Here is a 25,187-nt window from a genome sequence, read left to right as displayed (position 1 = left end):
TGAAACTCTCATAGTTAATAGATGGGCTGTTACCCCTTGGGACACACGGCTCACTACACTTTTAGTCAACCGCTTAATCAATCTGACTGCAAACATGCTCCATCCTGGAACTTCAGGACACACCAGCTCAGTAAAAGCCCCCTGCTCCTGCCTGCAGACTAATATTTCCCTCCACTAATTAACAGTAGCTTCTGCACTTGACATTAAACACAGGCTTGTTCAGGAAAATTTATAGCATTTACTTCCCCTCCTGCACAGGAAAAAATATTTCATATGCCAAAGCAGTTACTTCCTCATTATTATTAGGTAATATTTTGGCACTTGCTTTCTCCGCTGCAGGGGAGAGACACTATGTACTAACTTCAAGAGCAGCCACGAAAATCAAAGCGTTTTGGTTGCTCAGGATGGTTTGTATTCCTTCTCATTAGACTATGGAAAAAGGAGAACTGAATCAGAGCAAAGCTAACAGGGACATTGTGCTCAGCTAACCTAACAAGCTTAAGAAAGACACTCATTGTGAGGAAACCAAACAACATTCCCCAAACTACCTTTAGGATAATCTTTAATTTTGGCAAACAAACAAAAAACCCTCCTGCACTATTTGTCATGTAATACTGCAGCTGAACTGAAACTTACTATAGCAACACAAATTTATATCTTGCAGTAATGCCTCCAACACTGTAAGCATCATTTTCACGAGGCTTAAATGTCTGAAATGTTTCTTGCAGTGCCTCAGTTTATGAGTGCCATGATTTTGAACAGGTTTCAAGCCAGTTAACTAAACAAGCACAGATATGTAGTATAATTTAAAAGAGCACAGGGCAAGAAGAAATATGCTGCAAGGGTGGGTTTTTTCCCCCCTCACATTATTTTTAGGTTTTAAGAATAACTTTGGGACATTTCTTAGCTCTGTTTTTCAGTTAATCTTGCAGCACATCAATACACTGCACAAAGCCCCATTCCCCAACGGGATTTTAACTGTGTGTGGGGTTTTGAATTATTTCACATAATCCTGCTTGCAAGTGAAAACTATTAAGTTAAAAACTGTCTACAGCAGTTCATCTTGACATCTGTCCAATACATGACTCACTACCCTGCAGTTAGTTTATATCAACAACATCTATTTTTCTCATCAATTTTTTTTTTGCCATAAATCTGTGAAGTGAACATACATTAAAAGACAATGCTGGGCCATTATATATTAACATGGTAAAGGAAATTAATGATGCTGAAGCAAACCAGGTGCAATTGGGTTGATAATATCTACATATCTAAGGCCAACCTACAGCAACCCCTTTGTCCCTTTTCCCGGTTGGATCTAGTGGCTCAGAGTGACACCTGCTGGAAGGCAGCAAGATGATCTAATGGTCATTGAAGGATTTCACATCAGCATCCAAAATACTGCTTTAACATCTGATATTTGCATCCAGCTAGATGTGCACAGCCTTGATGGAAGTATTGTACTCCCTAGACAACCTGTCTCCTCTGGAAACATATCTGTGGGGGACCACCCCTCACTTTGTCACTGAAACCTTTATTTCCCCTTTATAGCTTGCTCCTTGGGATTTTTTTTCCATTTTGTCCTGAGGACTGCAGCTGCAAAGAGGCTGGAGCAGCAGCAGTAGTGCTGCAGCACCACAGGACACAACTGACAGAATATCAAGGGACAACTCTGATCTGGCTTTGGAAACACCAAATACTCTATTTTTATTTATTTTCAAATCAACATTAAATTAAAAAATCCAGAAGAATATGACAGTGAAGCAGTTCAGAATCAAATTTGCAAAGACAGATCTTGACTTGGGAAGTGTGTCTTTCTTCTGCAGTGTTAGACTTACACTCTGAGGATGTTGCAGCAGTGCTGTAACGCACCAGCCCCTCAGTGCCACCATGGGGAGCCACTGGAAAGGCCAAACACTGAAAAAGCCTTTAATCAATAATACATTTAAGCTACTCCGAAGTTACCTCCATTCCTCAAGAAGTTTTAGATATAGGAAAGGATGCATTAAAGTGCTACCACGGTTTTACCTCCACTTCATTTTATAGATATACATGGAGATCTCGTTCCAAGTTCTTCTTAAGCTTCAAAATATTTTATTGCAAACAACAGCAAGGAGAAAAGTAACAAGGTGGGATTACTTTAATAAAACATTGTTTTCCCAAAATATTTTTGTTAAAAAAAAATGTGGAAGGAAAAAAGGAAAAACATTTATAGCCTGTTACAATTCAGCTTAGGACACCTGTCAAAAACCCTGAGTCCAGCCCCCTCTGTCAAACTGATTTTAAGGGAATACGGGATAGTTTTCAGAATGCCCACGGCACTGAACGTCAATGCCATCAACAGCTACTGCAAATGCCCTGTCAGGACTGAGAGGTAATTTTGTTTGTGGATCTTGCTCAGAAATGGGCAATGATATTTTACAGTAAACAGAGCTTCCAGGTGGCCTTCATCAGAAGTCACACAGACAATGCTTCTGAAGTTTAGTCTAGAAGCAGCAGAGGACAACAAGTGACATATCTCCACCCAAGGGGAAGAACTACGACATCTTTTAGAGAGCCAAAAGAGCAGCGGAGGAAGGGGGAAATGCAAGCATTCCTCAGCTTTTACAGTCTGGATACTCACAAGCCAAGAGAAGCTAAATACCTGAATAAAGTCAACTGCATGTTATTTTCCTGTAATAACTCCCCACTTTGACACGTCCCAATTAACTACCCTAAACTGATGTTTGCAAATGCAGAAGAGCATGTTACTGAGCTGTGAATGTGCATATTTACCACAGGTGAAACTATTTATATTCTACCTAATATTTATGCAAGAGGGAGGGGCAGGTTAATCTTCTTTATGCAACAGCTGAGCTGTCTCAATCTCACCTTAAGCAGGAGCCTGAAGAGAAGCAATTGGGCAAAAATCTACCCAACACTTAGTATTCCACAGTACAAGCCTGTCTGCAACAGGCAAACTGAAGAAAATCCTGTGGTTTTAGGAAAACCTTAGAGGATGCCAAATTATCATCTTAGTTTGAAGCAAATACAGCCCTTGCTGATAACAGGGGATTCCAGGTGCAGATCGGCTCAGAGGACAGTAGGAAAAACAATTCACCTGCTCCATAACTTCTGGTGCCATCCAGCAAGGCGTGCCCACAAAAGTTTTCCTGACTTTATTCCTGGTAATGTCACCACCAGTGGCCAGAAACGCGCTAACGCCAAAGTCTGAAAAGAAAACAAAAGCAGAATTTAATAAGAATTTATTAAGAACACATCCTGAGCAAACTGAAGGGCTGTCCCCTCTTTCCCCTCATATTCCCAGCCACCTATTAAGTACCAGACCATGCAGTCATGCATGAGGAGTTTCCTAATAAAGGAAGAATGATCAACAGTTAGCAAAGAGTGCTGGTACACGAACTGCCATTCAGCAGTTCGCCATTCAGTTCCTGGGGACAGCAGAGCTTTCAGCCCTGGCCGGCAGAGAGGAAAATTCCACTTTCCATTACAGCCCACTGGCCACATTAGAGCCTGCCTGTGCTCCCCCAGCAGACCTGCTGCTGTACAGACCTGCCCCTGCCAGCCACAGTTTATTTAATTTGCATACATTCATAATGAGAACTGACCCTCCAGGAGCATCCTGGTAACATTCCCAGCAAGGAAGGTGGGCGCATAAAAAAATTACTTGATAACATGTAACTGTCCTAACTGCACCCTGCAGATGAGGTATCAGCTCCTTATTCTTGATGATTTATTACCAGAACATGTTTTCCTTGATAATCTCCCATGGCCCAAATGCTCCTTTAACAGGAGTTTGAACTAGTTCCTGGTGACACAGCAGCATTAATTCACACACCCCCCAACCAGCCCAACCAGCTCAGGGAAGCCTCACAGACAGGTATTCACACCCTGCACAGCATCACCCTCACCTGGAACATCTTTCACAAGCTGAAGGATGCTCAAGGATGCCCTTTCCACTCACTGGTAATTGTATTTCTTAAGGTAAATCACTCTTATGTGAAAACTATGCTGTCAAAGGTAACCCTGATATCTTATGCAACTAAGAATTAAATGGAAAACAGGATCTGTTACCAGCAGCAGCAGTATGCAGGGATAGCTATGGGATACAGTATGTTTGTTGAGAGAAGAGCATTACAAAAGATTTGGCAATCAAGTCATTCAGAAGAGGATGGCACTTGAGAAAAAAAAAAATCATGTGATGGGGAAACTGTAAACACAGAACTGTGTATGTCTTCCCAATTTTCTCCAAACTACACTGCTTATGTATTACTGAATTATAGGCCTGCAATGGGCCACTCTCCATAACTCAACTTTTTTTTTTAAACACACTACAAGCAATCAGAATCTTGAATGCCAATTTTAAGACTGATGACAGGCTTGGAGTGCAAGTCTCTGAAATTCCAGGGCTATTTCACATAAAACCAGAACATTATTGACCACAACTGGTTTGAAAATTCTTGAAACTCTGGTGACAGTTAACTGCAAATGCAAAAGCCTTTCCCTCTGTGGCCAGAGGAGCCAAAGTTACTCCATGTCTTAAGGATGTTATACTGAGGCAACAACTGCAACAAAAGATCCCCCTTCACAATTTGCAAGGAATGGTGTCCCTGTGAGGACAGCCTCAGGCTTCCCTCTGCATCACACCAGCAGTGCAACGAGTCCCTTCTCATTAGACTTTCAATATTTGAGAAACACCACTGAAATCACCACTCAGAAAGCTTCCAGCTCACTTCAGTGAGAGACTTCCAAGGACAGGGACTTAGTGCTCACTGAAGTCACTACACATGGATAACTGCAAGGTGACATTGCAGGAAGTTTCACAGCAATCACAGGGCTAAAACCAGCACTAGCCAGGGTCTATCATATCATTAAGATTCAGCTTTAGAGATGTGCTGTCCAGTTCTCTTCCCTGTTCCCAAAGGCATCTTGGCTTCCTTCTAACCTTGAAGTTTTAGAACTCTTAGATGGATCCCTGTCCCATCAGCACTACAACCCTTATTTTTCTGGAAACATGCTTTTTGCAACACTAATTTTGCTTTGAGATCTGCCATGTGAGTATCAACCATCCTTGCTTTTCTCAGAAACTGAAGGAGCTTCCTAAAAGATTCAAAGTTATTTGCCTCTTACTGCTCATTACAGGAAGTCTTGCAAGATCTATTGTTCTAAACACAAGAGCAATTAGAAGTTCTTTTAAATAAGATAATACCAACAGAAACTTGTCCAAGTGCCATCAGTATTTTATTGTGATGTGCTGTATTTGAACTTGCATGTATTATCTTACCTCAAGTTTCCATGCAGTCATTTTGAGGGGAAAGGAAATGCTATTCAAAGCAAAAGCATTCCAGCAGTAAAAACACAAGTCCTTTAAACAATATTCACCACATCTCACATCAAACATGGGTTTACAAATTCCAGATGGAAACTGGGCCCCTACATCTGCCATCTGAGGTCAGCAAAAAGCTTAAATGGAATTAAAGTTTATTTCATTACATGGTTGATTTATTCAATGTTTTCCCAATCAATTTCCCTCATTTCCAGTGGGCTAAAACAGGCTCAACCAGCCTGTACTACTCTGCTGTAAGGAATGACTTTAAGACCATCTTCTCAAATGTCACCTTACTAACTTTATCCAAGCCCCAGCTACTAAGAATGTGCCTGCTCTCAAGAAATATCTACAAAGCAATAAAATACAATCCTAACCACAAGTTGAGATTCAGTTTTTACTTCTGAGCAGTTGGTACAATTCTGAGTCTCCATTCTTGAACAGAAACAGGTTATTTCAAGTGAATTTAACTCTAGAAAATGGGAAAAGCCATGAAATTCAAGATAGCTCAGAAGTGTTTACATTTGTACTCTTCCTTGGCAGCTCAACAGTTTATATTGGCTCACTATGGTGACAACTGGAAAGGACTGAATCACCAGAAACAGGGAGGAATTGGAAACGCTTGGACCTGGCTTGCAATACCAGTAACCACCACTGCTGGGGATCTACCGACTGTCAGATATTCTAAAGGAGCCCAAATACTGCAGACTTCCAGCAGTCTGTTGGCAAATAACAGTCTCCAGGATGTCTGGACGAAAGCAGTAGGATCTTTTTTTTTCAATCGTTTTTCTGAAGCAGTGCAGAAAATATTCATCTGCTGGAGCTGTGTCAGTGATATAAACCAAAGACTTCTTAAAAAAAGAGAAAAACATATATATCTCTATATATAGATATATAGAGATATATATCTCCAGACTCTCTTATCACAGTAAAATCAGTCCAGGATGGGAATGTCAATTCTGCTGATGCAGACTTTGCAAAAAACATGGCAAATGTTGTCTTTTCCAGTAGAAACATCACATGTTTCAGACCACATACCCTACAGGACACCCTGCAGTGGCAACAAAGTTGCAGACCAGTGTTTGAAAAGCATGGCACTAGGCAAAAATTCCGGCTATTAAGGTATCCAAGTTATCAAACTTGAAAACTATCCTGGCCACTCAAGAAATATAAAAGCTGAAAGGAAACACTCCATCTGAACAACTCACCGATGCAAGAATGCTGTGACAGGACCACATCACAATGTGTATTACCACAGGAAGATACATTTCTACCATATTATGCATTGTTTTACCCAAATCTAGAAGTCAGCTTTTAAAATCATCTCTCCTTGGCCATCTCACACTGTAACATTATCTTAATCCTAAAAAGCTACTGCACGTAGCTGCCTACAATATACATAGAAGGGAAAGATAGGAAGAATGTGCACTAAGAACCAGGACAAAAGCTTGCTGATATCAGAAGGGCTCCTACAGAGTCTGGTGGGTTTGGATCAGACCCTAAAGCAGTTCCCAACTTCAATAGGGGTTGAAAAACTGAATAATCCAATCTTGACTTCAAACCACTCAGAGCTGTTTTGAAACAAAAAGTATTTCAGAAGACAGCACTAAGTGTTTTTGTCACCAGTCACTTTCCTTCTTGTTCAGCTGTTCTCCATCAGAAAATATCTACAGTTGTAGCTAAGTGTTTTCCTGCAAACCTTACAGCTTTTAGAGCACTGAAGATGAACAAACCTGGCAGGAAGAGGAGGAAGGCCGTGGCAAACAGCAATTTTGTGCTGAGAAAGCAGTAGGTGATCGGACACCAGAGAAAAGGAAGGTTAGTGGAGAACAAAAATCAAAAGCTTCTTTCAAGTTTATATGGATATACAGTGGTATTGGATCTGTAAATACACACTTGTTCTCCTACTGCACAAAGTAACTTCAGGATGACAAAGCCCAGGCTGGGTGAATCCACCCACTGCCCTTGGAGAAGTGGTTTCAACAACAAAACAGCGCAACATCTCTTCAGGAAACACAGACAGTACAAGTGACACAGAGAAGAAGTTACTTCACATCATGCTGCTGCAGGAGAGGCACTAAAACTCTCCACTAGACACAGAAAAATACCTCTGGCCCTTTTTTTGAAAGGGAGAAGCAGCTCCTGATACAACAAGAGTCATGATACAACACTGGTTGCAATCGACCCTTCCCTCCCAAGTCAGATTTGCGCCTTGCCCCTTCTTAGAGCCACTTAATCTCCCAAAGTTAGAGTTTCCTAAGGGAAAGTGGGGAATGACACTGCCTGCACCATAGCTCGATGTTTATGTAGAGCGCTATTTTAGTACAATGAATTAAGAGCAGTCAGGAACACAGCGAACCGGTGACAAGCTGGCAGGGATTTGTGGAAAGTTACACAAATTCAGTTACACAAGTTTTGCCTGGCCTTAACTATCCCCATTTTATAAATAGATAAAGCGAGAGGGGTTGGGCAATTTGCCCAGGATCAATTAGCAAGTCCTGAACAACTTTGTGAAATCTCAATCTACTTCAACCGCTTGGCAGCGCGGCCATCCCGGGCCATGGCAGGCACTCCGGGCACCTCTCGGATTGCGCGTTAATAATTCCCTGGTTTCAAATCCCGAAGATACTCTGCAACCAAAAAATCCCACCCATGGAGGGATGTGCGCTCTCAGCCCTCAGCAGGCTCTTCTATCATCACATTCAATCACAGAGGGATGGGCAACAGCATTATTTAATACCCCAGTGGACAAAATCAAGGAAAAAACAAGATTTATTCTGTATTCCGACTCAGTAGGATGCTGATATCGTGCCATGGTTGGAGTGTGGCTCACACTGAGCAAGTCTTGTGCACCCTGGGAGAGTTTCCCCTCAACCTCTCCCATCCCTTTCCCATCTATCAAGATGCTCACTTCATTTCACAATAATTTATAGGGCCTGCAAAGTTAAGTAAACTGACAAATGCTAAGTCTTGCTTACTGTGAGAAGTCATCTCCTGGTTTATGCAGCAATATTGGTGCTGATGCAGTTTATGTTGACAAGAGTGCTTTTACCCGTACAGCTTTTAGACTCCAGGGAGCCAATAAATGCCAGGGCAAAGAGGTTTTATGCCCTGATTAAAAGAAATAACTGCCATGGAGAGGCTGGAACACAAAAGAACATGGCTATCTCAATTTACATTGCAACCACAGCCCAGAACAACGGTATCTGGGAAAGAGTCCTGCTCTCTCCAGAAGACAGATTAATTCAGTGTGCAGGAAAACACTTCAAACTGAGAAAGCGATGCTGAATTGTAACAGGCTCTGAAAACCTCATGCCAAGCCACCACCCCAAGCCAGTGCCCTTGGAAAAAAAAAAATAAAGTGTTAAGACAGAAGCAAACTGCCTCAGTTTAGTTCTCGCTGGTCAGCTCGGTCTGTTAAAGACAATTTTCTCCTTGGTTCAGTGGATGCACATTTTGAAAGCAAAAGGAGCTACAGAGTTAAAAATAGAGCCATGAGTAAAAATACCAAGTCTCAAGACTTGGGGAGGAGTTTCAACCTGGGAATTTGTGCAGGCCATTAGAGGAATTTTTAGAAATCCCACTCCCAGCAAATGCCCCCAAGTTCACAGATTTCTCCTCCACCCCTTCACCTGCTCCCACAGCAGCTTTCACACCGGATGCACAACCACCAATTCAGAGCTACAAACAGAACCTGAGAAATGTCTGACACACTTTCATCAAGTTGCTTTTTCTGTTCAGCCTTAACAGAATTGCATGGCCCAAATTAACAAAGGAGGCTTTAATTTTCACTAGTTAGAACTGTAGAGTCCTGCAGCAAAATTACCCCCATGAATTCTACACAGTGAAAGTTTCCCATAATTAAATTCACTGATACATTGTGGAGGTACAGCCCAGCAGTGAGGTTTCCTCCATTACGGGGATGAGCATTTTTTTCCAAACCTTGAAAGCACTTTGCTTCTTTTCTTCAAAGGATTTCCAGTTCGAGATATACACTCCTTATTTACATTTAAGAATTACATTTCTTCTGAGACAAGAAGCAGGAATTGTGTCAAGCAGTAGGAAACACACAGGAACACAAGGCTGCAAAGGCCAAACATTGAATAAGACCTTCTTAACAAATGTTCACAGGCAGTGTGGCTTGAGGAATGGCAAGAGGGAAAGGAGTCATTATAAAAGAATGGAAGTCATTCTTCCCTGCTACATTATTTAAATTTTTCATGTACACCAAACCAGCTCCTAGCAGGGAGGTGCCCCATTCACTCTGACCCTCAGGCTTCATTCCACAGCTGATCCATCTTTTGGGTTTTTCCTTCTGGTGTAACTTTCCAGTGAAACTTAAACATGTTCGTTTCATGGGAACGCAGTGATGTCATCTAGCTCAGAACTGAAGCACTCAATCAACAGAATTATTCATAATATGCATTAATATTATTATCAAAGGCAAGTGCTTTGATCTCGTTGAAACAAATCTCATTTTATTGGGATTGGTTTGCTTCCAGCATTTTTTCCTCCCCAAAGAATTCGCTAGAAATTTTGCTATTTCATCCTGGGTCAGGAGGAAAGGAAGCTTAAGTGTCAGAAATTCCCACAGAAACGAAATCTCGTGTTATGACCAGGTCAGGCTCTTCTCTATTATTCATTAATTTATTTTCGTTTCTTTCAAGTCATCAGCTGCCTCCACAGAAACGAAAGTGCTTCCTGCCACCGGGTGAACTCGCTGACCTTGGTTGAGTTTAGTGGCCCTGCTGTGGCTGATGAAAAGTCACAGAGTCTCACTGGACCTTCTGCATGTTCAAAGGAAGAGTTTGTAAAGAGGGAACTTTGCACATCTCACAATGCTGCTTTCACAGGATAGGCTGAGAGGTGGATTTCATCATTTAAATGTTGCACATACAAACCACAAGTAGTTCAGTCTAGGGGAGCATGTACAAATTACAGACAAAATAAATCCTCTGGAATTCATACAGTTAAGATCAGTCAACCTTAAAGTTACTTATCAACTAAACATTATTCAGCAGAAAAAAGTACAAACAGGTACCTATTACCAGTGAGACTTAATATAAAAAAAGCCAAGCCCTGGCACCCTTGTGGAAGAGAAACACAAGCAGCTTTCTCTAGGCTGGCAGAAACACTCAGAATAACAGCTATTTGCAGCCTTTCCCAAAACAGAATCTAAAGTTCCATGCAAGCACAAATCCAAAAAGTTATATCTTGGCCCCATTATGGAAAAAAATCTAGGATTTTATCGTAAAAAGTTTCCTCCTTTGAGCGTTTTAGAAGCCACTCCCTACCTTCCATCAGCTGCCACACAGATTAATTATTTACACCTCAGGCATTAAGGGCACTGGGAGACTTAAAAAGGAAAACAAAGCAACTTCAGGTTTTAAACAGAAATAGGTGTTATGTTCTGTAAAAGGGATTATTGTCCTCTGCACAGAGGGGAGAGCTACCTATAAAAACCGCATTGCAACGTGTTCTGCTTCCTGGTGGATAATCCACAGCTTTCATTCCAAGATGCAAAGCCAGGCATAGATATTCCAAAGGAATAAAAAATGCAGCAGGCACTTCCCCCGACACAACAGTCACTGCCCTATCCCTTAACCCCCAGCACACTGGCTTGACCCACTGCTGTGCCTGCACCAGCAGGACAGGGAACTAAACAGACCTTATCACCCACAGATACGTCTCTTCCCAATTAAATATGGGATTGAAAATGTTAAACATTTACAAGGATGTTTGCCAAGATGGCAGGACCAGGCACGAGCTCTGCCCTCCAGCTAGAAATGGCACAGGGGCTGGAAAAGCACTGTGAGATCCACAGAAAGAATGGAGTCCTGAGAGAAAGGACAGCTGGAGAAGAATCGTGATCAGTAGAGGAAAACAGCACCCTGGGAAGAGGAGGAAAAGCAAATATCACAGGCTCTAAATGTACTCTCCAAAAATCTTGTCTTACTTAATAGCCTGCAATACTAATAATCACAAAATCACGGCCTAGTTCAGGTTGGAAGGGACATTTAAATGTCACCTAATCCAACCCCCTGCAGCGAGCAGGGACACTTTCAACCAGAACTGGCTGCTCAGAGCCCCATCCAACCTGGCCTTGAACGTTTCCAAGGATGGGGTGTAATTCTTGGTTTCTGGAAAGAAGAGTGAAGTCTGTAAAAACATGTATGAAAGAAAATATCAGAGGAGGGCTGGAGGGGAGGCACACCCCTTTTCCACAGACACACTGTCCACCCACACCAAGGACTGTTTCCAACACACGTGTGTTGCTGCAGCTCATGACAGCCCTGACTACAACACACAACTCCAGGCAGATCTGTATTAACTAAAGAAACTGCCTTTACAGTTTTCCCTACCCTATTCCTAAGCTTGCATGACTGCTCCCAAGACTTCCAGCTCACTCCAGGTTGGGTTGGGTCAGGGCAGCCAGTTAAATACCCCCTCTGCCACCCAATTCAACTGGAGCAGACCGGGGAACATCCACATGAGCAGTTTGATCAGCAGCTCTTTCCATAAGGCAAAGTTGTAAGGGACCTTTACTATCAGATATACCCATTTCCTTCTGATAAATCAATCCACCCTTTGCCACAGTCCTTTGGAAAGCCACCTTACACACTGACAATAAATCAGTGAGGTCTGTGCACTCCACTTCCAAGCCTATAAATCTGTTGAGTTAAAAATCTGACTAGCTTATGCCAAGAATTTTATCTGATCTATTGATTCTGAGCACTTGACAGTCAAATGATTTATTTCTGTTTATTGTCATCGTTCCAAATAAGAGTATTTTAAGATAACAAGATGTAGTAAATTCTGGTTCAGTTTCTTGTTTTGGTTTGTGGTTTGTTTATTGTTGGCGTTTTTGGTGTTGTTGGTTTTGTTTGTTTGTTTTAAGAACTGTGGGGCTTTTTGAGGCTAACAATTTTTTGTGAATTTCTCCTTGATCATTAAATAATTTCTTTGGATATGCAGTTATGCCTAAAGTTTACTCAAAGTTACCAGGAAAGTTACCTGCAATTTGCACTGAGCCATCTTCTCCAAGAAGAATATTTCCTGCTTTCACATCCCTGCAGAAAGATAAAGCAACAATAAGTGGAAGCCATTAAATATTTCCTTCAACCAACAAAAATACACAAAACAGTTACTATTTCTTACATTTTGTTTCTTGCGTTAGCACCTCCTGCCTCTAATCATGCAGAAATAGTAGGGGCTTAACATCAATTGTAACTTCATAGACAGACACTAAGTAGTATTTGTATGATTTATAGCTAGTAGCATTTCAGGTACTATGTACAAAAAAAAAAAAAAATATTACAACTTAGCAGAAGGCACCCTTAAAAATGCAAGGAAAGTGGTTTGTCCCAGGTTTTTAAACTTAGCTAAAAATGTGAAAACAGAACCTAGCACTGATCTGATCCTCATGCATCCCTTCAGCAGGAGCAACTTCGAGACACAATGAGTTGATCTCCTGCTGAATGAACCATGTTCTCCCCCCAGCCCCATGTCTTGCTCCTCTCCTGCCCTGGAGGAGTTCACATGCTGCCTTAGGAAATCAGTTTACCCCCACACACTGGTGAAAATACAGACAAAAGAAAAACCTTTGCTCGTGGCTTAATGAACAGAACCTCAATACCAACGGTCAGGTGAGCAGAGTTGGTACAAGAGAGATGGTGAGAGTGGGAAAGTGGGGTCACTCAATTGTCCTGTGAAGCCTCAGCTTTAGTGAAAAAGTCTCCTTGAATTTTTTTTTACCAAAGTCAATGAACACACAAGAACATCCAGTACAAAACTATGAAAGTTTTGTACTGCCCTCTTCCTAGACAAAAAAAGCTCTAAGCTTTTAGGTTTACAGCAGCACTTCTCCATCTTTGAAGGAATGCTACATTCCCTCCAAACACTTTGAAGTTTTCTAGTTTGTTTTCATGGGCTGCTCCCCCCATCAAGCCAAAAGAAGCACCTTTATAGTTGACATTTGGGTTCACCAGCACTGCTGCTAAACCTGTGCTGCCCAGGAACCCACACAGACCCGGAGCGAAAAGAGGAAAACAACACCAAAACAAGCAAATTTTCCCTCCACTGCCTTTGACAAATATTCCAAATCATTTCACATAGAGAAAAAAGTCAAAAGCTATTTTTTCCCTCCTCCCTTGTGCATCATGAGAACAGAACTGGCTTGATGGTCTGGCCAAAGAGGCCCGGTCAGGCCCTGGAAATCAGCTCCTTCCTGGCTTTGCTCTTCTCAAGAGGAGGCTGGGCCACTGCCAGTTCCAGGCCAGGATAATTTTAAACACATCCTCTCCAGCATTAGCATTTATCACACTCTTCCCAATACCCAGTCTAGGATATTGGCATGGCAAAGCTTTCCCCCAGCATACAGTGGAACAAAACAGACCATAAGACAGTCCCACTGAAGATGAACACCAAACTGCAGCTGACAGCACCTTGACCCTTCAAACAAGTTTTTCAAGTCCTGCCAAATGTACACCTCCTGCTAGCAGCTGGATAGATCTATATGGAAACTCTGAAGTTATATGACATGACAGAATTGAGGAGCTGACTTTCCCTCCAAGGAGCATTATTTTGTTCTCCTCCTGCAATTAGTGGCTGCAGCAATTGGAGACCAGACAGCATCAGCACCTCACTGGATGGAGACTCTTAAAGAGACGAAGGCCCTGAGGGGATTAAATACCCAATTAAGCATGTAGCTGTGCTCCTCCCCTTAGCATCCTCTGGCAAAATCCAATACAACTGGAGCTGTAGAGCTAATTGCTGTGAGAGATCCAAACCTGACTGACCCCTGCGCTCCCACAAAGTGTTCATAGTCTGTAACAGGGAGGAATGGAAAAGCTCCCTGCCAATAGTTAGGCAGATGATTCCTCTGGGATCCAACAGCGTGAGCATGTGGAGACACTGGAGTCAAGTGCTCAAGTTGCTGCTTCCTAGGTAAGGAACTGGCTCACACGGTGTGAAATGTGCTTGGCACAGGCACAGCCATCTCCAGGAATCGCCCTGCGCACCAGCACTAATTCAGAGGGAACACAGGGTGCTCAGGAAACTCTCCAATCCTACTGGAAATGTTTATCCACAGCTGATTCTCCTGCAACAGCCAGGATGCACAAGGCCCTTTCAGAGCTGCCTGCCAGTTCCAGGTTATAGGGAAAGGAATAGGATGCACTGAGGTTGCTCACTGAAGTTATAATTTCTCTTACTGGAGCAAGAGTAATTTCCTCTTCCATCTGTACTCCAGGGCAGCCCAGGATGCTGGAGCATTTCCCCAGTAAGCTGGGCCATGCGGTATTTTAGGGCCTTTCCAAACCTCCCCTCTGGCACAACAAGCATGTGTGGCTCACTCAGCCCCCGGAGCAGACCATACTCAGCTGAGAAGGAAGTGCCAGGGAAGTTTTTAAGCAAAACTAAGGATGTGGGGAAAAAAAAAAAAAATCAATCGGGCTTCACTGGTGTAGCAACAGTGGCCAGAAAACAGGACACATTCAATACCACCACACCATCCCACCACAACAGAGCAAGCTGGACAGGCTTAGAATGCAAAAAGTAGTGAAACAAGCACTCAGATTGAATCCCATAGAAAAAAGAGCCAAAGTACTCCAGTCCCTTAACCTCCCCCACCAATGCAGAGGCTTGTTTTCTTTTTAACTTCAGCTTGGATTAATTAAAATTCATATATTTTCTTGTTGAAAACAAAAGTTGGTAAATACGATGCTTAAAGTTGGTTCAAGAAATTAAAACAAGTCATTGCCACAATTCCAAATCCAAGAGGCTGAAACTGCCACTGCCAAATACCCAAGTCAAGCTGCAGAATTAAATCACCACTTCATGTGGCATTTCCTCACAGTGACCAGCCCTCTGCAAAGGCCATTACTCACCCCAGCCTGGTGCACTCCACCCTGGAGCAGCAAAACTGATGGGGCACCTAGATGTTTGGGGACACCAACTCCATTTTGGAGTTACTGTACCATACAGGCAACTTCCAGCTTTCCCATTCCTCACCCCAGCCTATACATAACACCATAACACTGGGAGAGCACAAACCCATTTCCTTAGCATATACTGGTGCACTGGCAGTGTCTTCAAAGTAGGTTCTCCTCTAAAATCATCTTTAAGATTAATTAATTGCATTTCAAGCAACGGGGCAGGGAAGAGAGGGTAAGTGCTTTCCTGTTTATTCTCCTCAGGAGATGCTTATAAACTCACACACTGAATGGCGAGAAGTTTGTTACTCCAGGATATAGTTATTGCCAAGTATAACAATTTGAAGGTACTTCCTATTAATGTGGTAATGACCATATCCTGGGCTGATACACTGGGAATAAATGGTGTGCCTCTGGCACAATTACTACACTGGAAACAGGAAGCAGCTTTAGGCTTTAGCATAAACAGTAATTATACCAAGTTTTAAATGAAGTTACAGAAGGATGGAGTAAACTTTCTTGTTGGTAGCTTAACAAATGCTACAGTAGTTCCAGACATTCCCGCCCTGTAGCTGTCACCTTCCCTTCTTCTAAAGCCTTCAGAAGCCCTTCCACAAAATAACAATTATGTTTTTATTTACCTTGTACTTCACAACCTGAGTGGGAAGAGGGGTTTGGACTTGCTCCAGTGCAAAGCTGGATTCTCCACATCAGCCTTGAGAGGTTTCGCAGCAGGGCAGAAGTCCCTCCTCATCTGCATCCCAAACTGGTTTAGCTTCCCACTAATGTACCAGTTACATCACATTAATGCCTTCAGGGTGGGGCTGGGCCATAGGCATCATGTGCTTTATAACCAAATCTGACCCCAACAACAAAATTATAACCACGCTTCCAGCTACAGGAGGCTTGGGAGCACAGGAAGACAATGAGATGACAGTCCCCAGTTTTGAGTGCTGTGTTCCCACATCCTCCACAAATTATTTTTTAGCAGGGCGGGGGGGGGAACTACAGGAACTGTATCCTGATGGTTTGTTCCCACTATAAAAAGCCTACATAAGTACTTGGAATTCTGCTTAATGATCAGATCTGCCCTCACCCATAGCCCTCAATCCTTGGCACCAACATACAGTGCTTGCTAAGGATGCTTTGTTAAGGCCACTGCAGCCACAATACAAGGGACCTGAGCAAAGAGTGGCATTCCAGGAGCTCTGCAGGCCAGCACTGGGAAGAAAATTATCCCAGGAAAGAGGAAAGAGAAATAAGCCCTGTTTACTCTGCCTATGCTTCCAGCCTGCTGGTATGTGCCTTTAGGATGCAAAGCTGGATGTCAGCACAGCCATGAGTCATCTGCCCATTAGATGCAATTTACATCAACTGCAACAATAAAATTTCATGGACTGAGCTCCACAGTGCATAATTTGGCATGAGGAAGGAGTGGTTGGTCCTGCCAAGTTTCATTTAAAAAAAGAGAAGGTGCAAGATGCAACAATTACTATTTTCTGTTAATAGTAATGAAGAACTCAAAATATTTATGCTGAATGCAACCAACTGCTGGAGCTGATGTTGTTCTGAGTCATGCAGAAAATGCTCCCTGGACAATATCTCTACATACAGTTAAATATGAAGCAATCTGTGACATTATACACCAAATGAGCACTATACTCTCTCTACCATGAAACATTCCCTTCCCTTCAATGATACGCTGTTACCTGTGTCACCTCTTCCCTTTGCCTTATAAGCCAAGATATAAAAAGCTGGTGACATGCAAGTGCTTTACCATTTAGAGCTGCCAAATGTAAACTAGGCTTGGAGCGTGCAGGCAGATCAGTATTTTTACACCCTCAAATGTCAGTAAGTTCAGTACAACACAGGAGAAGGCATTCAAGACAGCGCTGGAAGTGCTGTACACATTAACATGCCCCTGCTCCTGCTCAGGAAAGCTGTGTGCACTAATATTTTCCTGTGACAGAGTTGAGCTTTAAGTCCCAAACTCCTGGGTGAGGTGCAATTGCTGTCTACTACTGTGCTGTACTTAACTGCAGAGCCGGCCTCAGGAACATCTCCCAAAGCTTGAAGGTTTTCCAATGGCAGAGAGCTGGCAGAGCAGCTTCCATACTCCTCTCCAGCCTCCCTGCTGAGCCAGGCATAAGCAGAGGGAGGAGAGGGCCAAGTCCACAGCTTGCTTCATCCCTGCTCATCCACAGCCCTCTCAGCAGGCCCTCGTGGCCACTGGCAGCCGGGCCCCGCGGCAGCAGCCAGGCTACCATAAATTACAGCGGGGGACCAGCCCAGGGACACGCGCTATTGCTCAGGATCAGGGAAGCACAGCGACTGCTGCTTCCCTCCTCTCCGAGCTGCTCTGTCAGCTGCTGGGCTGTGCTCAAAGACCAGGGCCTCGGTGCAGGAACTCAATGCCAGCAGCACAAGGCAACTCATGATTTACCCGAGGGCTCAAATGAGACAGGCATTTTTAAAGGCACAACTTCTCAGGGGCTACAAAGGTAGGAACACTTAAAAGCTTTTTAACTGTCATTTTAACAGCTGGAGAAAGTTAGATGAATAATCCAATGTAACCAGGAATTAAAAAGGTTCTTTTTGTGCTTTTAAGCAGTGTGAAGCAAGGCTTTGGCAGGCAGAAGTGACTGTTTGCAAAACCACAGTCTGTCACAGTCATGTGTAGACAAAGCCCAATGGAAAGGACTGTCAGCATCCATCAAAATGAGCTGTAAGAGTGCATCAAGTACTTGTTTTCTCTGTGCCCCTACCCTTAAGATCCAGGCAGATCACTCTGAGTGTAATGAAGAGACCTCTTGGGAGAGATAACTCCATCCTGTGTCTTGGCATAGGCAAATAGAAACCCCAGTGAGGGCTATATGAGAAATTAATCTCCCATTGCACTTTATTGTAGCTAAATCATAAAACACCTTTCAAGAGGCTGCATGACACACTTTCTTGGTGCAATCCCTCTTGATTTTTTGCCCTCCAATGCTGCTTTAAGTAGAGGGTTTGGGGCCCAAGAAACCACAACGTGAATTGGATTTCTTTTAGGTTAAGTCACTGTGTCAGCTCAGACAAGGGACGACTCACTAAGGAAAGCTGCAGGAGATCTGTCTGAAATTCACTGTCATCCTCCTTGACTGAACAGCTCCAGGAGCTGGGAAGATGCTGAGGCAGTACAGAATGAGTTGCAGACCTTGGGCTAACCCAGTGTGAGTCTCTGTTATGAAGTGTCACATCCCTCACTGTGTCCCTGTCTGTCACTGTTATCGCAGCGTCTGCAACTTCCCTTTATCTCAGCAAATTACGCCCAACTTACACTTTTCACTCCTGTGCCAACTCTGCCTTTGATGTTTTCACACTCTCTTTAATTCCTTCTCTTCCCACGTGGTTACAGCCTAATGAGGGTTAAAGGGTGGTGCAGTTCAAGGACAGATCCTGTCTGCCTTGGACTCCACCACCCATCCATCACCAAGCCAGCCCAGCATCAGTGCTCAAGTAACTTCACCTGCACATCACTGTGGGGAAGTTGCTCCAGGTGATCCAAAACCTTAAAAAACAGTTTTCAGACAGATCAGCTCCTTAAACCAGAAAATAAAGTGCTACAAACACTGGATTTAGCCCTGCTTCCCAACATGGAGATGATCTAATCACACCAACCTTCACAGCCCCACTTCTTCCTCCAGCAAAAGACTCTGTTGTTTCACACATTCACCCCAATGCATGTCACTGCTGTAACAGCAGCTCATGACAAGGAGGATTTGCCAATCAACCAGGGCTTCTGACACCCTTCAGCAGTCAATGCAAGAGAGAAGCTATATCTCTAACTTCACACACCGCTTTTAAAGTTTCCCCGAGTCTGTCAGAACTTCAGGGTTTTTTCTCTTGTATAAGGAAAGGACCCTGCCCAGCAGGCTTTAAAATCAAGTTTTCATACCGCTGAACAGCAGCTAAAAATGTACCAGTATTTCTTCCACAAATTCATCTCTTTAGCCCTTCCATTTCCTGATCCTACTTCCTAAAGACTGCAGTGGGGACAAGGCACAAAGACCCTTTAACAGCTGCAGCATGAAAAGCAACACACACATCGCAAGCTGTGGAGTCACAAGGTCTGTTCCTACCCCTGGAGGCCCAGGTATTTTTGGGACACCCTGGCTTAGTCAGTGGTAACAGGAAAACAGTCAAGTTATAACGTGGTCTTGTTTCAATATTTCATGTCAAATGATTTAACGTGCAAAGAGGCAGGCTTGCTCCGCGTGGCAGTACCAGTGATGCACGTCACCATGCTGCAGTATCTCCTGCGTGTTATAACATGTTCCTAGTGTCCTCAGAAATAGGAATTTCCCAGAAATTACCCCATGTAGATCACCCCAGTTTGAGTACAAGATGCATCAGGTAGCAGAAGAAATGGGAATATCAAGTGATTTGCACATCCCCCTGCCACAATGGAAAGAGGAAAGATCATTCCAGTACAGACAGAACCAATCTGGATCAAATAAGGCCCAAAAAACGTATATAGGGTGGCTTAAAAAGGTCTTAATTTCCAAAAGGCAAAAAGCACCCCTCTTCTGGAGAAGCAGTATGTATATCTATACACACACAAGGTCCAAGGCATTCCCCTATGCAGCCAAGAGCCGCCCCTATCTACAAAGCCACCCACAGCTCCTGCTCAGCCATGTCTGCAACGTGACACAGGAGGAGAAATTCGAGACACCCAGAGCCCTGTCAGCTCAGCTTCCTCCTCCAAAATCTAGGAAACAACAGTTTTAAGCATGACCAGCATAGGAAGAAGAAAGATCTCCATATTTCATCCAGTAATTCCTATAAAATGGAGAAAGCAGTTATAAAATTGGGTATGCATACAATGGAAACAGTGCTCTCTCAACTCCCAGTCTCACTTGGTGATGCTTTCCAGGCTACCACTAAGTGATAGATTTCTCTGTGGCAGTTCCCTATTTGTTGTCCTAAATGTGTGTGGGTTTTGTCTCACTTTTTTTTTTTTAAAGTATTAACTTTACTTTTTAATATCAAAGTTTTATTAGAACTCTACTAGGCAGGATATAATTTGATTTAGTAAACATACAAAAATAACTTCTGATGTAACCTTACAAAATTTTCAAGAGCTTAATATGTTACCACACAAATTCAGCAAGTGACCCTTTTTTCTCATGCTTTAGCAGAAGACATGAAGTGGTCTGAATAAATGCCTAAGGCAACTCCAAAAATGCAGCTTTTAGGATCTGTAAAGGCCAGAAAATCTGCTGCATCACAACAGGGGACAATACCCAAAGCCCCCTTTTTGAAGGGAGTTATTTACTTCATATATCACAGTGGAAAAGATGAACATGATTATTTAAACAGTCACTCTGCTGCTGGGTAGATGCTGCAAGAGCCTATACCAGGCAATCTCGTCCCAGTAATCTACACCAGATAACTGCAGTGACATGAGACAGATGTCACAAACACTGTTGTACACAGGTGTGAATGGCACTTGGTTTCTGCAGAGTAGAAAGCTAAAAGAATCTGTTACATTTTCACCTGATACATTTAATGCTGCAGACAGCAGATGACTATTCTCCCTGGAAACACATCGAATTCAAATGCTCCTGACAATTCAAGAACTGCTGGAAACTACATTAGTTGAGTGTGCAACTCATTCATGGATCACTGATCAAAACCTGTCACTGCTTTTGGAGATCACCCCAACCTCTATCTCCTGCTTTCCATGGTACTCTTCCCGCTTCACATCTCCATGCAGCAGAGGGAAAAACCTAAAAAACTTCCCCTCCTTCTAATGTGATGCATCGGAGTTCTACCAAAAGTAGCTTTTCCCCTGGACTACACCGAAGTTACTTTGAGTAAGTGCAGGAAATTGAGTGACAAAGTTCAGAGGCAGCACCTGGGTCTGAGGAGAAAACATGGGGGCAAACACCTGATTGGAACAGCCACACCTCCAGACATCACCCTGCAAACACACAGAGTCCCCTGGAGCTGCTGCAGGGCCCCCAGCACTCCTGTGATTTGAGCAGCAACAATATTTACCAGCAGAGGTTTAAATCCCAGGTTTTTAGGCTTCAGAGCAGAGACTGTTCTTTATCCACTTTGAGGAAAACTGTCTCCACAGGAGTTATTGTTTCTGGCTGTCTGCAGATTTGGGATTTACATCTGGTTCGTATTTTCTCTCCGCAACCACAGTGGGGTAGTTTTTGTTTTTGTTTTTTCTTTTTTTTGAACAATGAATTTCTGGATGATGCAGTGGAAGAAACAACCACCAGGAGAACATGCTGGTTTGCCAAACCACCACAATACACCCCCATCTGACTGTACAGAGAGTAGGATTTGGTGATCCTTGTGCCCTTCACACTGCGCACAGCAAGGTGTTTGTTGGGGGAACAAATCACCCAGTACAACCCAGAGCTGCATCTTGTCCTCCTTCCCACTGAAACAGCCAAGAGTAACATTTCTATGACTACTGAACTATTTACAAATTAAAGCTCTAAAATTTATATTAACTACCACCTCTAGGGGTTATTTCTACCCCTACCATACTATAAAAAAAAGAGACCAAAGTACACGTCTCTGAATAAAAAAATTCCACTTCCCACAGCTGAGCAATAGCCAACTTTCAAATTACCAGTGTCCTGACTTAAAATCAAACTGGCAATTAGAGGTGGAAAGGCTCCATCCGTTATCCATTCCTCCCCTACCAAACTTCACTTCCAAAACGCACTCCCCAAAGTAAGATTACAGCACTGTGGAGAGAAGGGCTTGATGTTCTCCCGCAGTATTGCTACAGAAACAAGAAAGTACAGTATTTCAGTCATCAAAATAATCAGAGGCATACTGGAATCCAGTTTAACCACAAGACCTGCCAGCACAGCTATCAATGCATTAATCAGCTACATGAAAATTAAGCTTGAATCCTGTAGGACAGCCAAGCTCTGCCGAAATATATCCATCAGCTCCTTCATCTTAAATACAAAACTTGCTACCGGAGCAGCGCTCTTGCAAAAGCCCACACATAAGTCTTGGTGATGTGCTCACTTCCTTTTTTCAGAAGTTATTTACTCTTAAGATAGGTAAAGAGGCAAAAAATTAAAATTTGATCCTCTGTCAAAACCATCCTAAGGTCCAAAAAATAAGTGAATATAGTTGGCATAGAAACACAGCAAGAATACTCTTTCCAGGGTCTCCTTTAAAGCAACATTCAAACAGCTGCCCCAGCACCCTGCTGCCCACACTCTTGATTTTCAAAAGACACCAAAAAACCCCTAAACATTCAGTACAGCAGCATAGGCTGATCTAACTCAGCAGATCAAATGTGCTTCTGCACCTCTCACCCTGTAAGAAGCAGAGCAGTGAACAAAGTAATAGCTGGACTGCTGCCATGCCAATATTTCGAGTGCATGCAATCCTAAACCACTTTCCAGGCTTTTTTGTATTTACAAAAAAAAGCAAGCAAGTATCACATTTATTGTGCTGCAATAGGAGAATCTGGTTATATTTGAGCAGCGTATCATTTCACCTGGACTAACTAAAATATTCAGTTACACAACAGCTAATCATGAACAGAAGATAAGCTCTGAGATAAAAATAGGGAGAAAGACAGAGAGACCTTGTAACAGTTAATCAGCATGATTCATTTGTCAGACTGCCATACGGAGCACCACCTGAAAAAGCCTTGAACTTCCCTCCAATAAATCTTTTTAAGCAATAAAACCTCTTGGGTTGGTTTTACTTTAGTTTTATTTCTAAGTCATTCATCAAACTCCTGCTAATCCCCAAATACACAGAGGAATCAGAGTCCAAATGGGGAAGAGGTACAACATACCCTGAGTGTCACCCAGACAAGATTAGCCCGGCAGCGACCCCTCACAGCACGTCAGTCTTGCTCGACTTCCATAAAAAAAAAAAAGTGCCTGAGCACGTTCCTGCAGGACAGCTTCATCCAAAGGCTTCCGAGTCTGGCCCTCCTCCTCAGCACACTGGCTGGTGCCCAGGTACTTAACTCACTCCACATGAGCCGGATCACTGGGATTTCAAATCCGCATTGGGATCGCTGTGCTACGCAGGAAGCCACAATGGGGACAGCAGCAGCAGCTGGCACAGGAGAGATGGGCAGGGATGGGCACATGGCAGGGAAGGCAGGGAGTTGCTAACTCTGCAATACAGAGGCAGTGGTGATTTTGGAGAAAGATGGGCATCATTTGTAATCGTCACCTTGGTATAGAGTGTTTCATGAAAATAAAACTGATTTTGCCTTCTCCTTTGTCTTTCCCATAAGGCCTCAAGACACTTACCAACAGCCTTTGGAAGATGAAAGCAAAAAAAACATCACTTTGGGCAAATGGGGGAAACTTCAGCATTTGTTGCTGAACAATGGTGCCTATTCAAGTCTCGGACTTGCTCTGGCTGTTAATTAGGAAAGTAAACAAAAAAAAGAATTATAATTTAAGCCTTCACTAGATATTTGGCTTTCTAATCTCCTCTAGAGAATACTGTCAAACTCCTCTCCTGTCCAAAGCAGGGATTTACACTTCCACGCCAACCCAGTTCCCCAAACCTTAATTGGAAGTGGCACTAAGTTCAAGGTGGACTTATGCAGAGTAAGATTCAGCAGCAGAATTTCATTAAGCCAGTTTTTCACGTGTTAACTTCATTTACCCGTTTAAGATGATGAATAATTCAGAAGTATGAAGCAGCTCTGCTGTCAGACATATGTTCTCTGATCTCACCAATGATTTATGGCCCCACTTCAGGTCAGCAGCGCCCACAAAATCACATTTGGGTCCTGATATTCATCCTTTGGGCTTTGCCACCAGCCTGGCTGTCCATCTTTGGATGAGCTAATTACAGTCACTCACTCATACTACGTCTCTAATTTTATCAAGTTGTTTTCTCCTAGGTGTAATATGAACAGAGATGGGATATTTAGTGCAACCAGCTGAACACTTCGCTCTGCTGGACGGCTGCTTGCTTCGAGTTGGATCTTCCGGGTCTGGCCAAAGCCCTTCAATTTTGATCCTTCACAGCTGATCTTGCCCTGGCCTCAAGTTCACCCCAAGCACAGCTGCCCCACACTGCAGACACGATACAGCAGTTCAGCCATCACCTGATGTGGTTTCCTTTGGAGCCAGATACTTTAAGCTGACCCAGGGGACTGAAGTTTAGTTATTTTAAACACTTCCTCTCAGAGCATCTCTGGCACGGCTTTAAGATTTCCACCTGCCTTTCCCATCAGGCATGACCAATATTGTGACCCCTGGCGTTAAGCAAAACGGGAAAACCATACAGATATTCCTATGGATGAGGAAAGGTCCCATTTGCGCCACATCTTTAAACTGTGTTTTCCTCAGCAGCACACACACATCTGGATAAAATGGAACACAGCAGGATGAACTCCATTAAGGAAACATGTTTCATCCCTCAAAGGCATGTCAGCTTGCTTTCTGCCAACACTTAAAACCCATCCTTTGCATCACAGGCAGGAAACCTCACAACTTTCCTTGTGTATCCCACTTCTCCAAATTCCCCAGACCACTGTGCCCAACACAAGGAGGTAATCCAAACACTTTTCCATGATAAAACACTACACAATTGTTGGAGCAGCCCCAAAATACAGGGATGCAACACATGCAAAGCAGCTGATGCACAACCACAACCTGGAGCTGCATCAATGACACAGCTCTGATTTCTTTGCTGAAGTTCCCTAAATATGGGCAAAATGCTTCAACCAGCAAGATGAGAATGGTCACAGCAGGTTTGGTCCAGTTCACTTCCAAATGATTCAATGTGAATCACATTTTCTTCAGACCAAGCAGTTTAAACTTTGTGAACACGGTATTTTTGCTGAGACCAGTAAAAAACCCCCACACCACACACATGAATATATTCTCTCTAATCTTTACCACATTTACTAGCTTCGCTCTTCC

The 25,187-nt window shown here is 43.1% G+C and overlaps 1 protein-coding gene across 1 annotated transcript in view; it reads right to left on the bottom strand.

Annotated features, from left to right (window-relative positions):
- Positions 1 to 25,187, bottom strand: part of OXSR1 (oxidative stress responsive 1) — a 98,759-nt gene that overhangs the window by 26,165 nt on the left and 47,407 nt on the right. Inside the window, exons 6-7 of the mRNA XM_017828668.1 lie at positions 12,341 to 12,396; positions 3,101 to 3,210 (exon numbers count right to left, since the gene is read on the bottom strand). Coding sequence (XP_017684157.1) covers positions 3,101 to 3,210; positions 12,341 to 12,396 — 166 coding nt within the window. The remainder of the gene's footprint in view (positions 1 to 3,100; positions 3,211 to 12,340; positions 12,397 to 25,187) is intronic.

This window comes from Lepidothrix coronata, unplaced genomic scaffold (genome assembly GCF_001604755.1).
Source record: "Lepidothrix coronata isolate B3197 unplaced genomic scaffold, Lepidothrix_coronata-1.0 Scaffold151, whole genome shotgun sequence".
Taxonomy (NCBI): Eukaryota; Metazoa; Chordata; class Aves; order Passeriformes; family Pipridae; genus Lepidothrix; species Lepidothrix coronata.
Note: the sequence above shows the minus strand (reverse complement) of the source record. Positions and strands in the feature narration are given on the sequence as shown.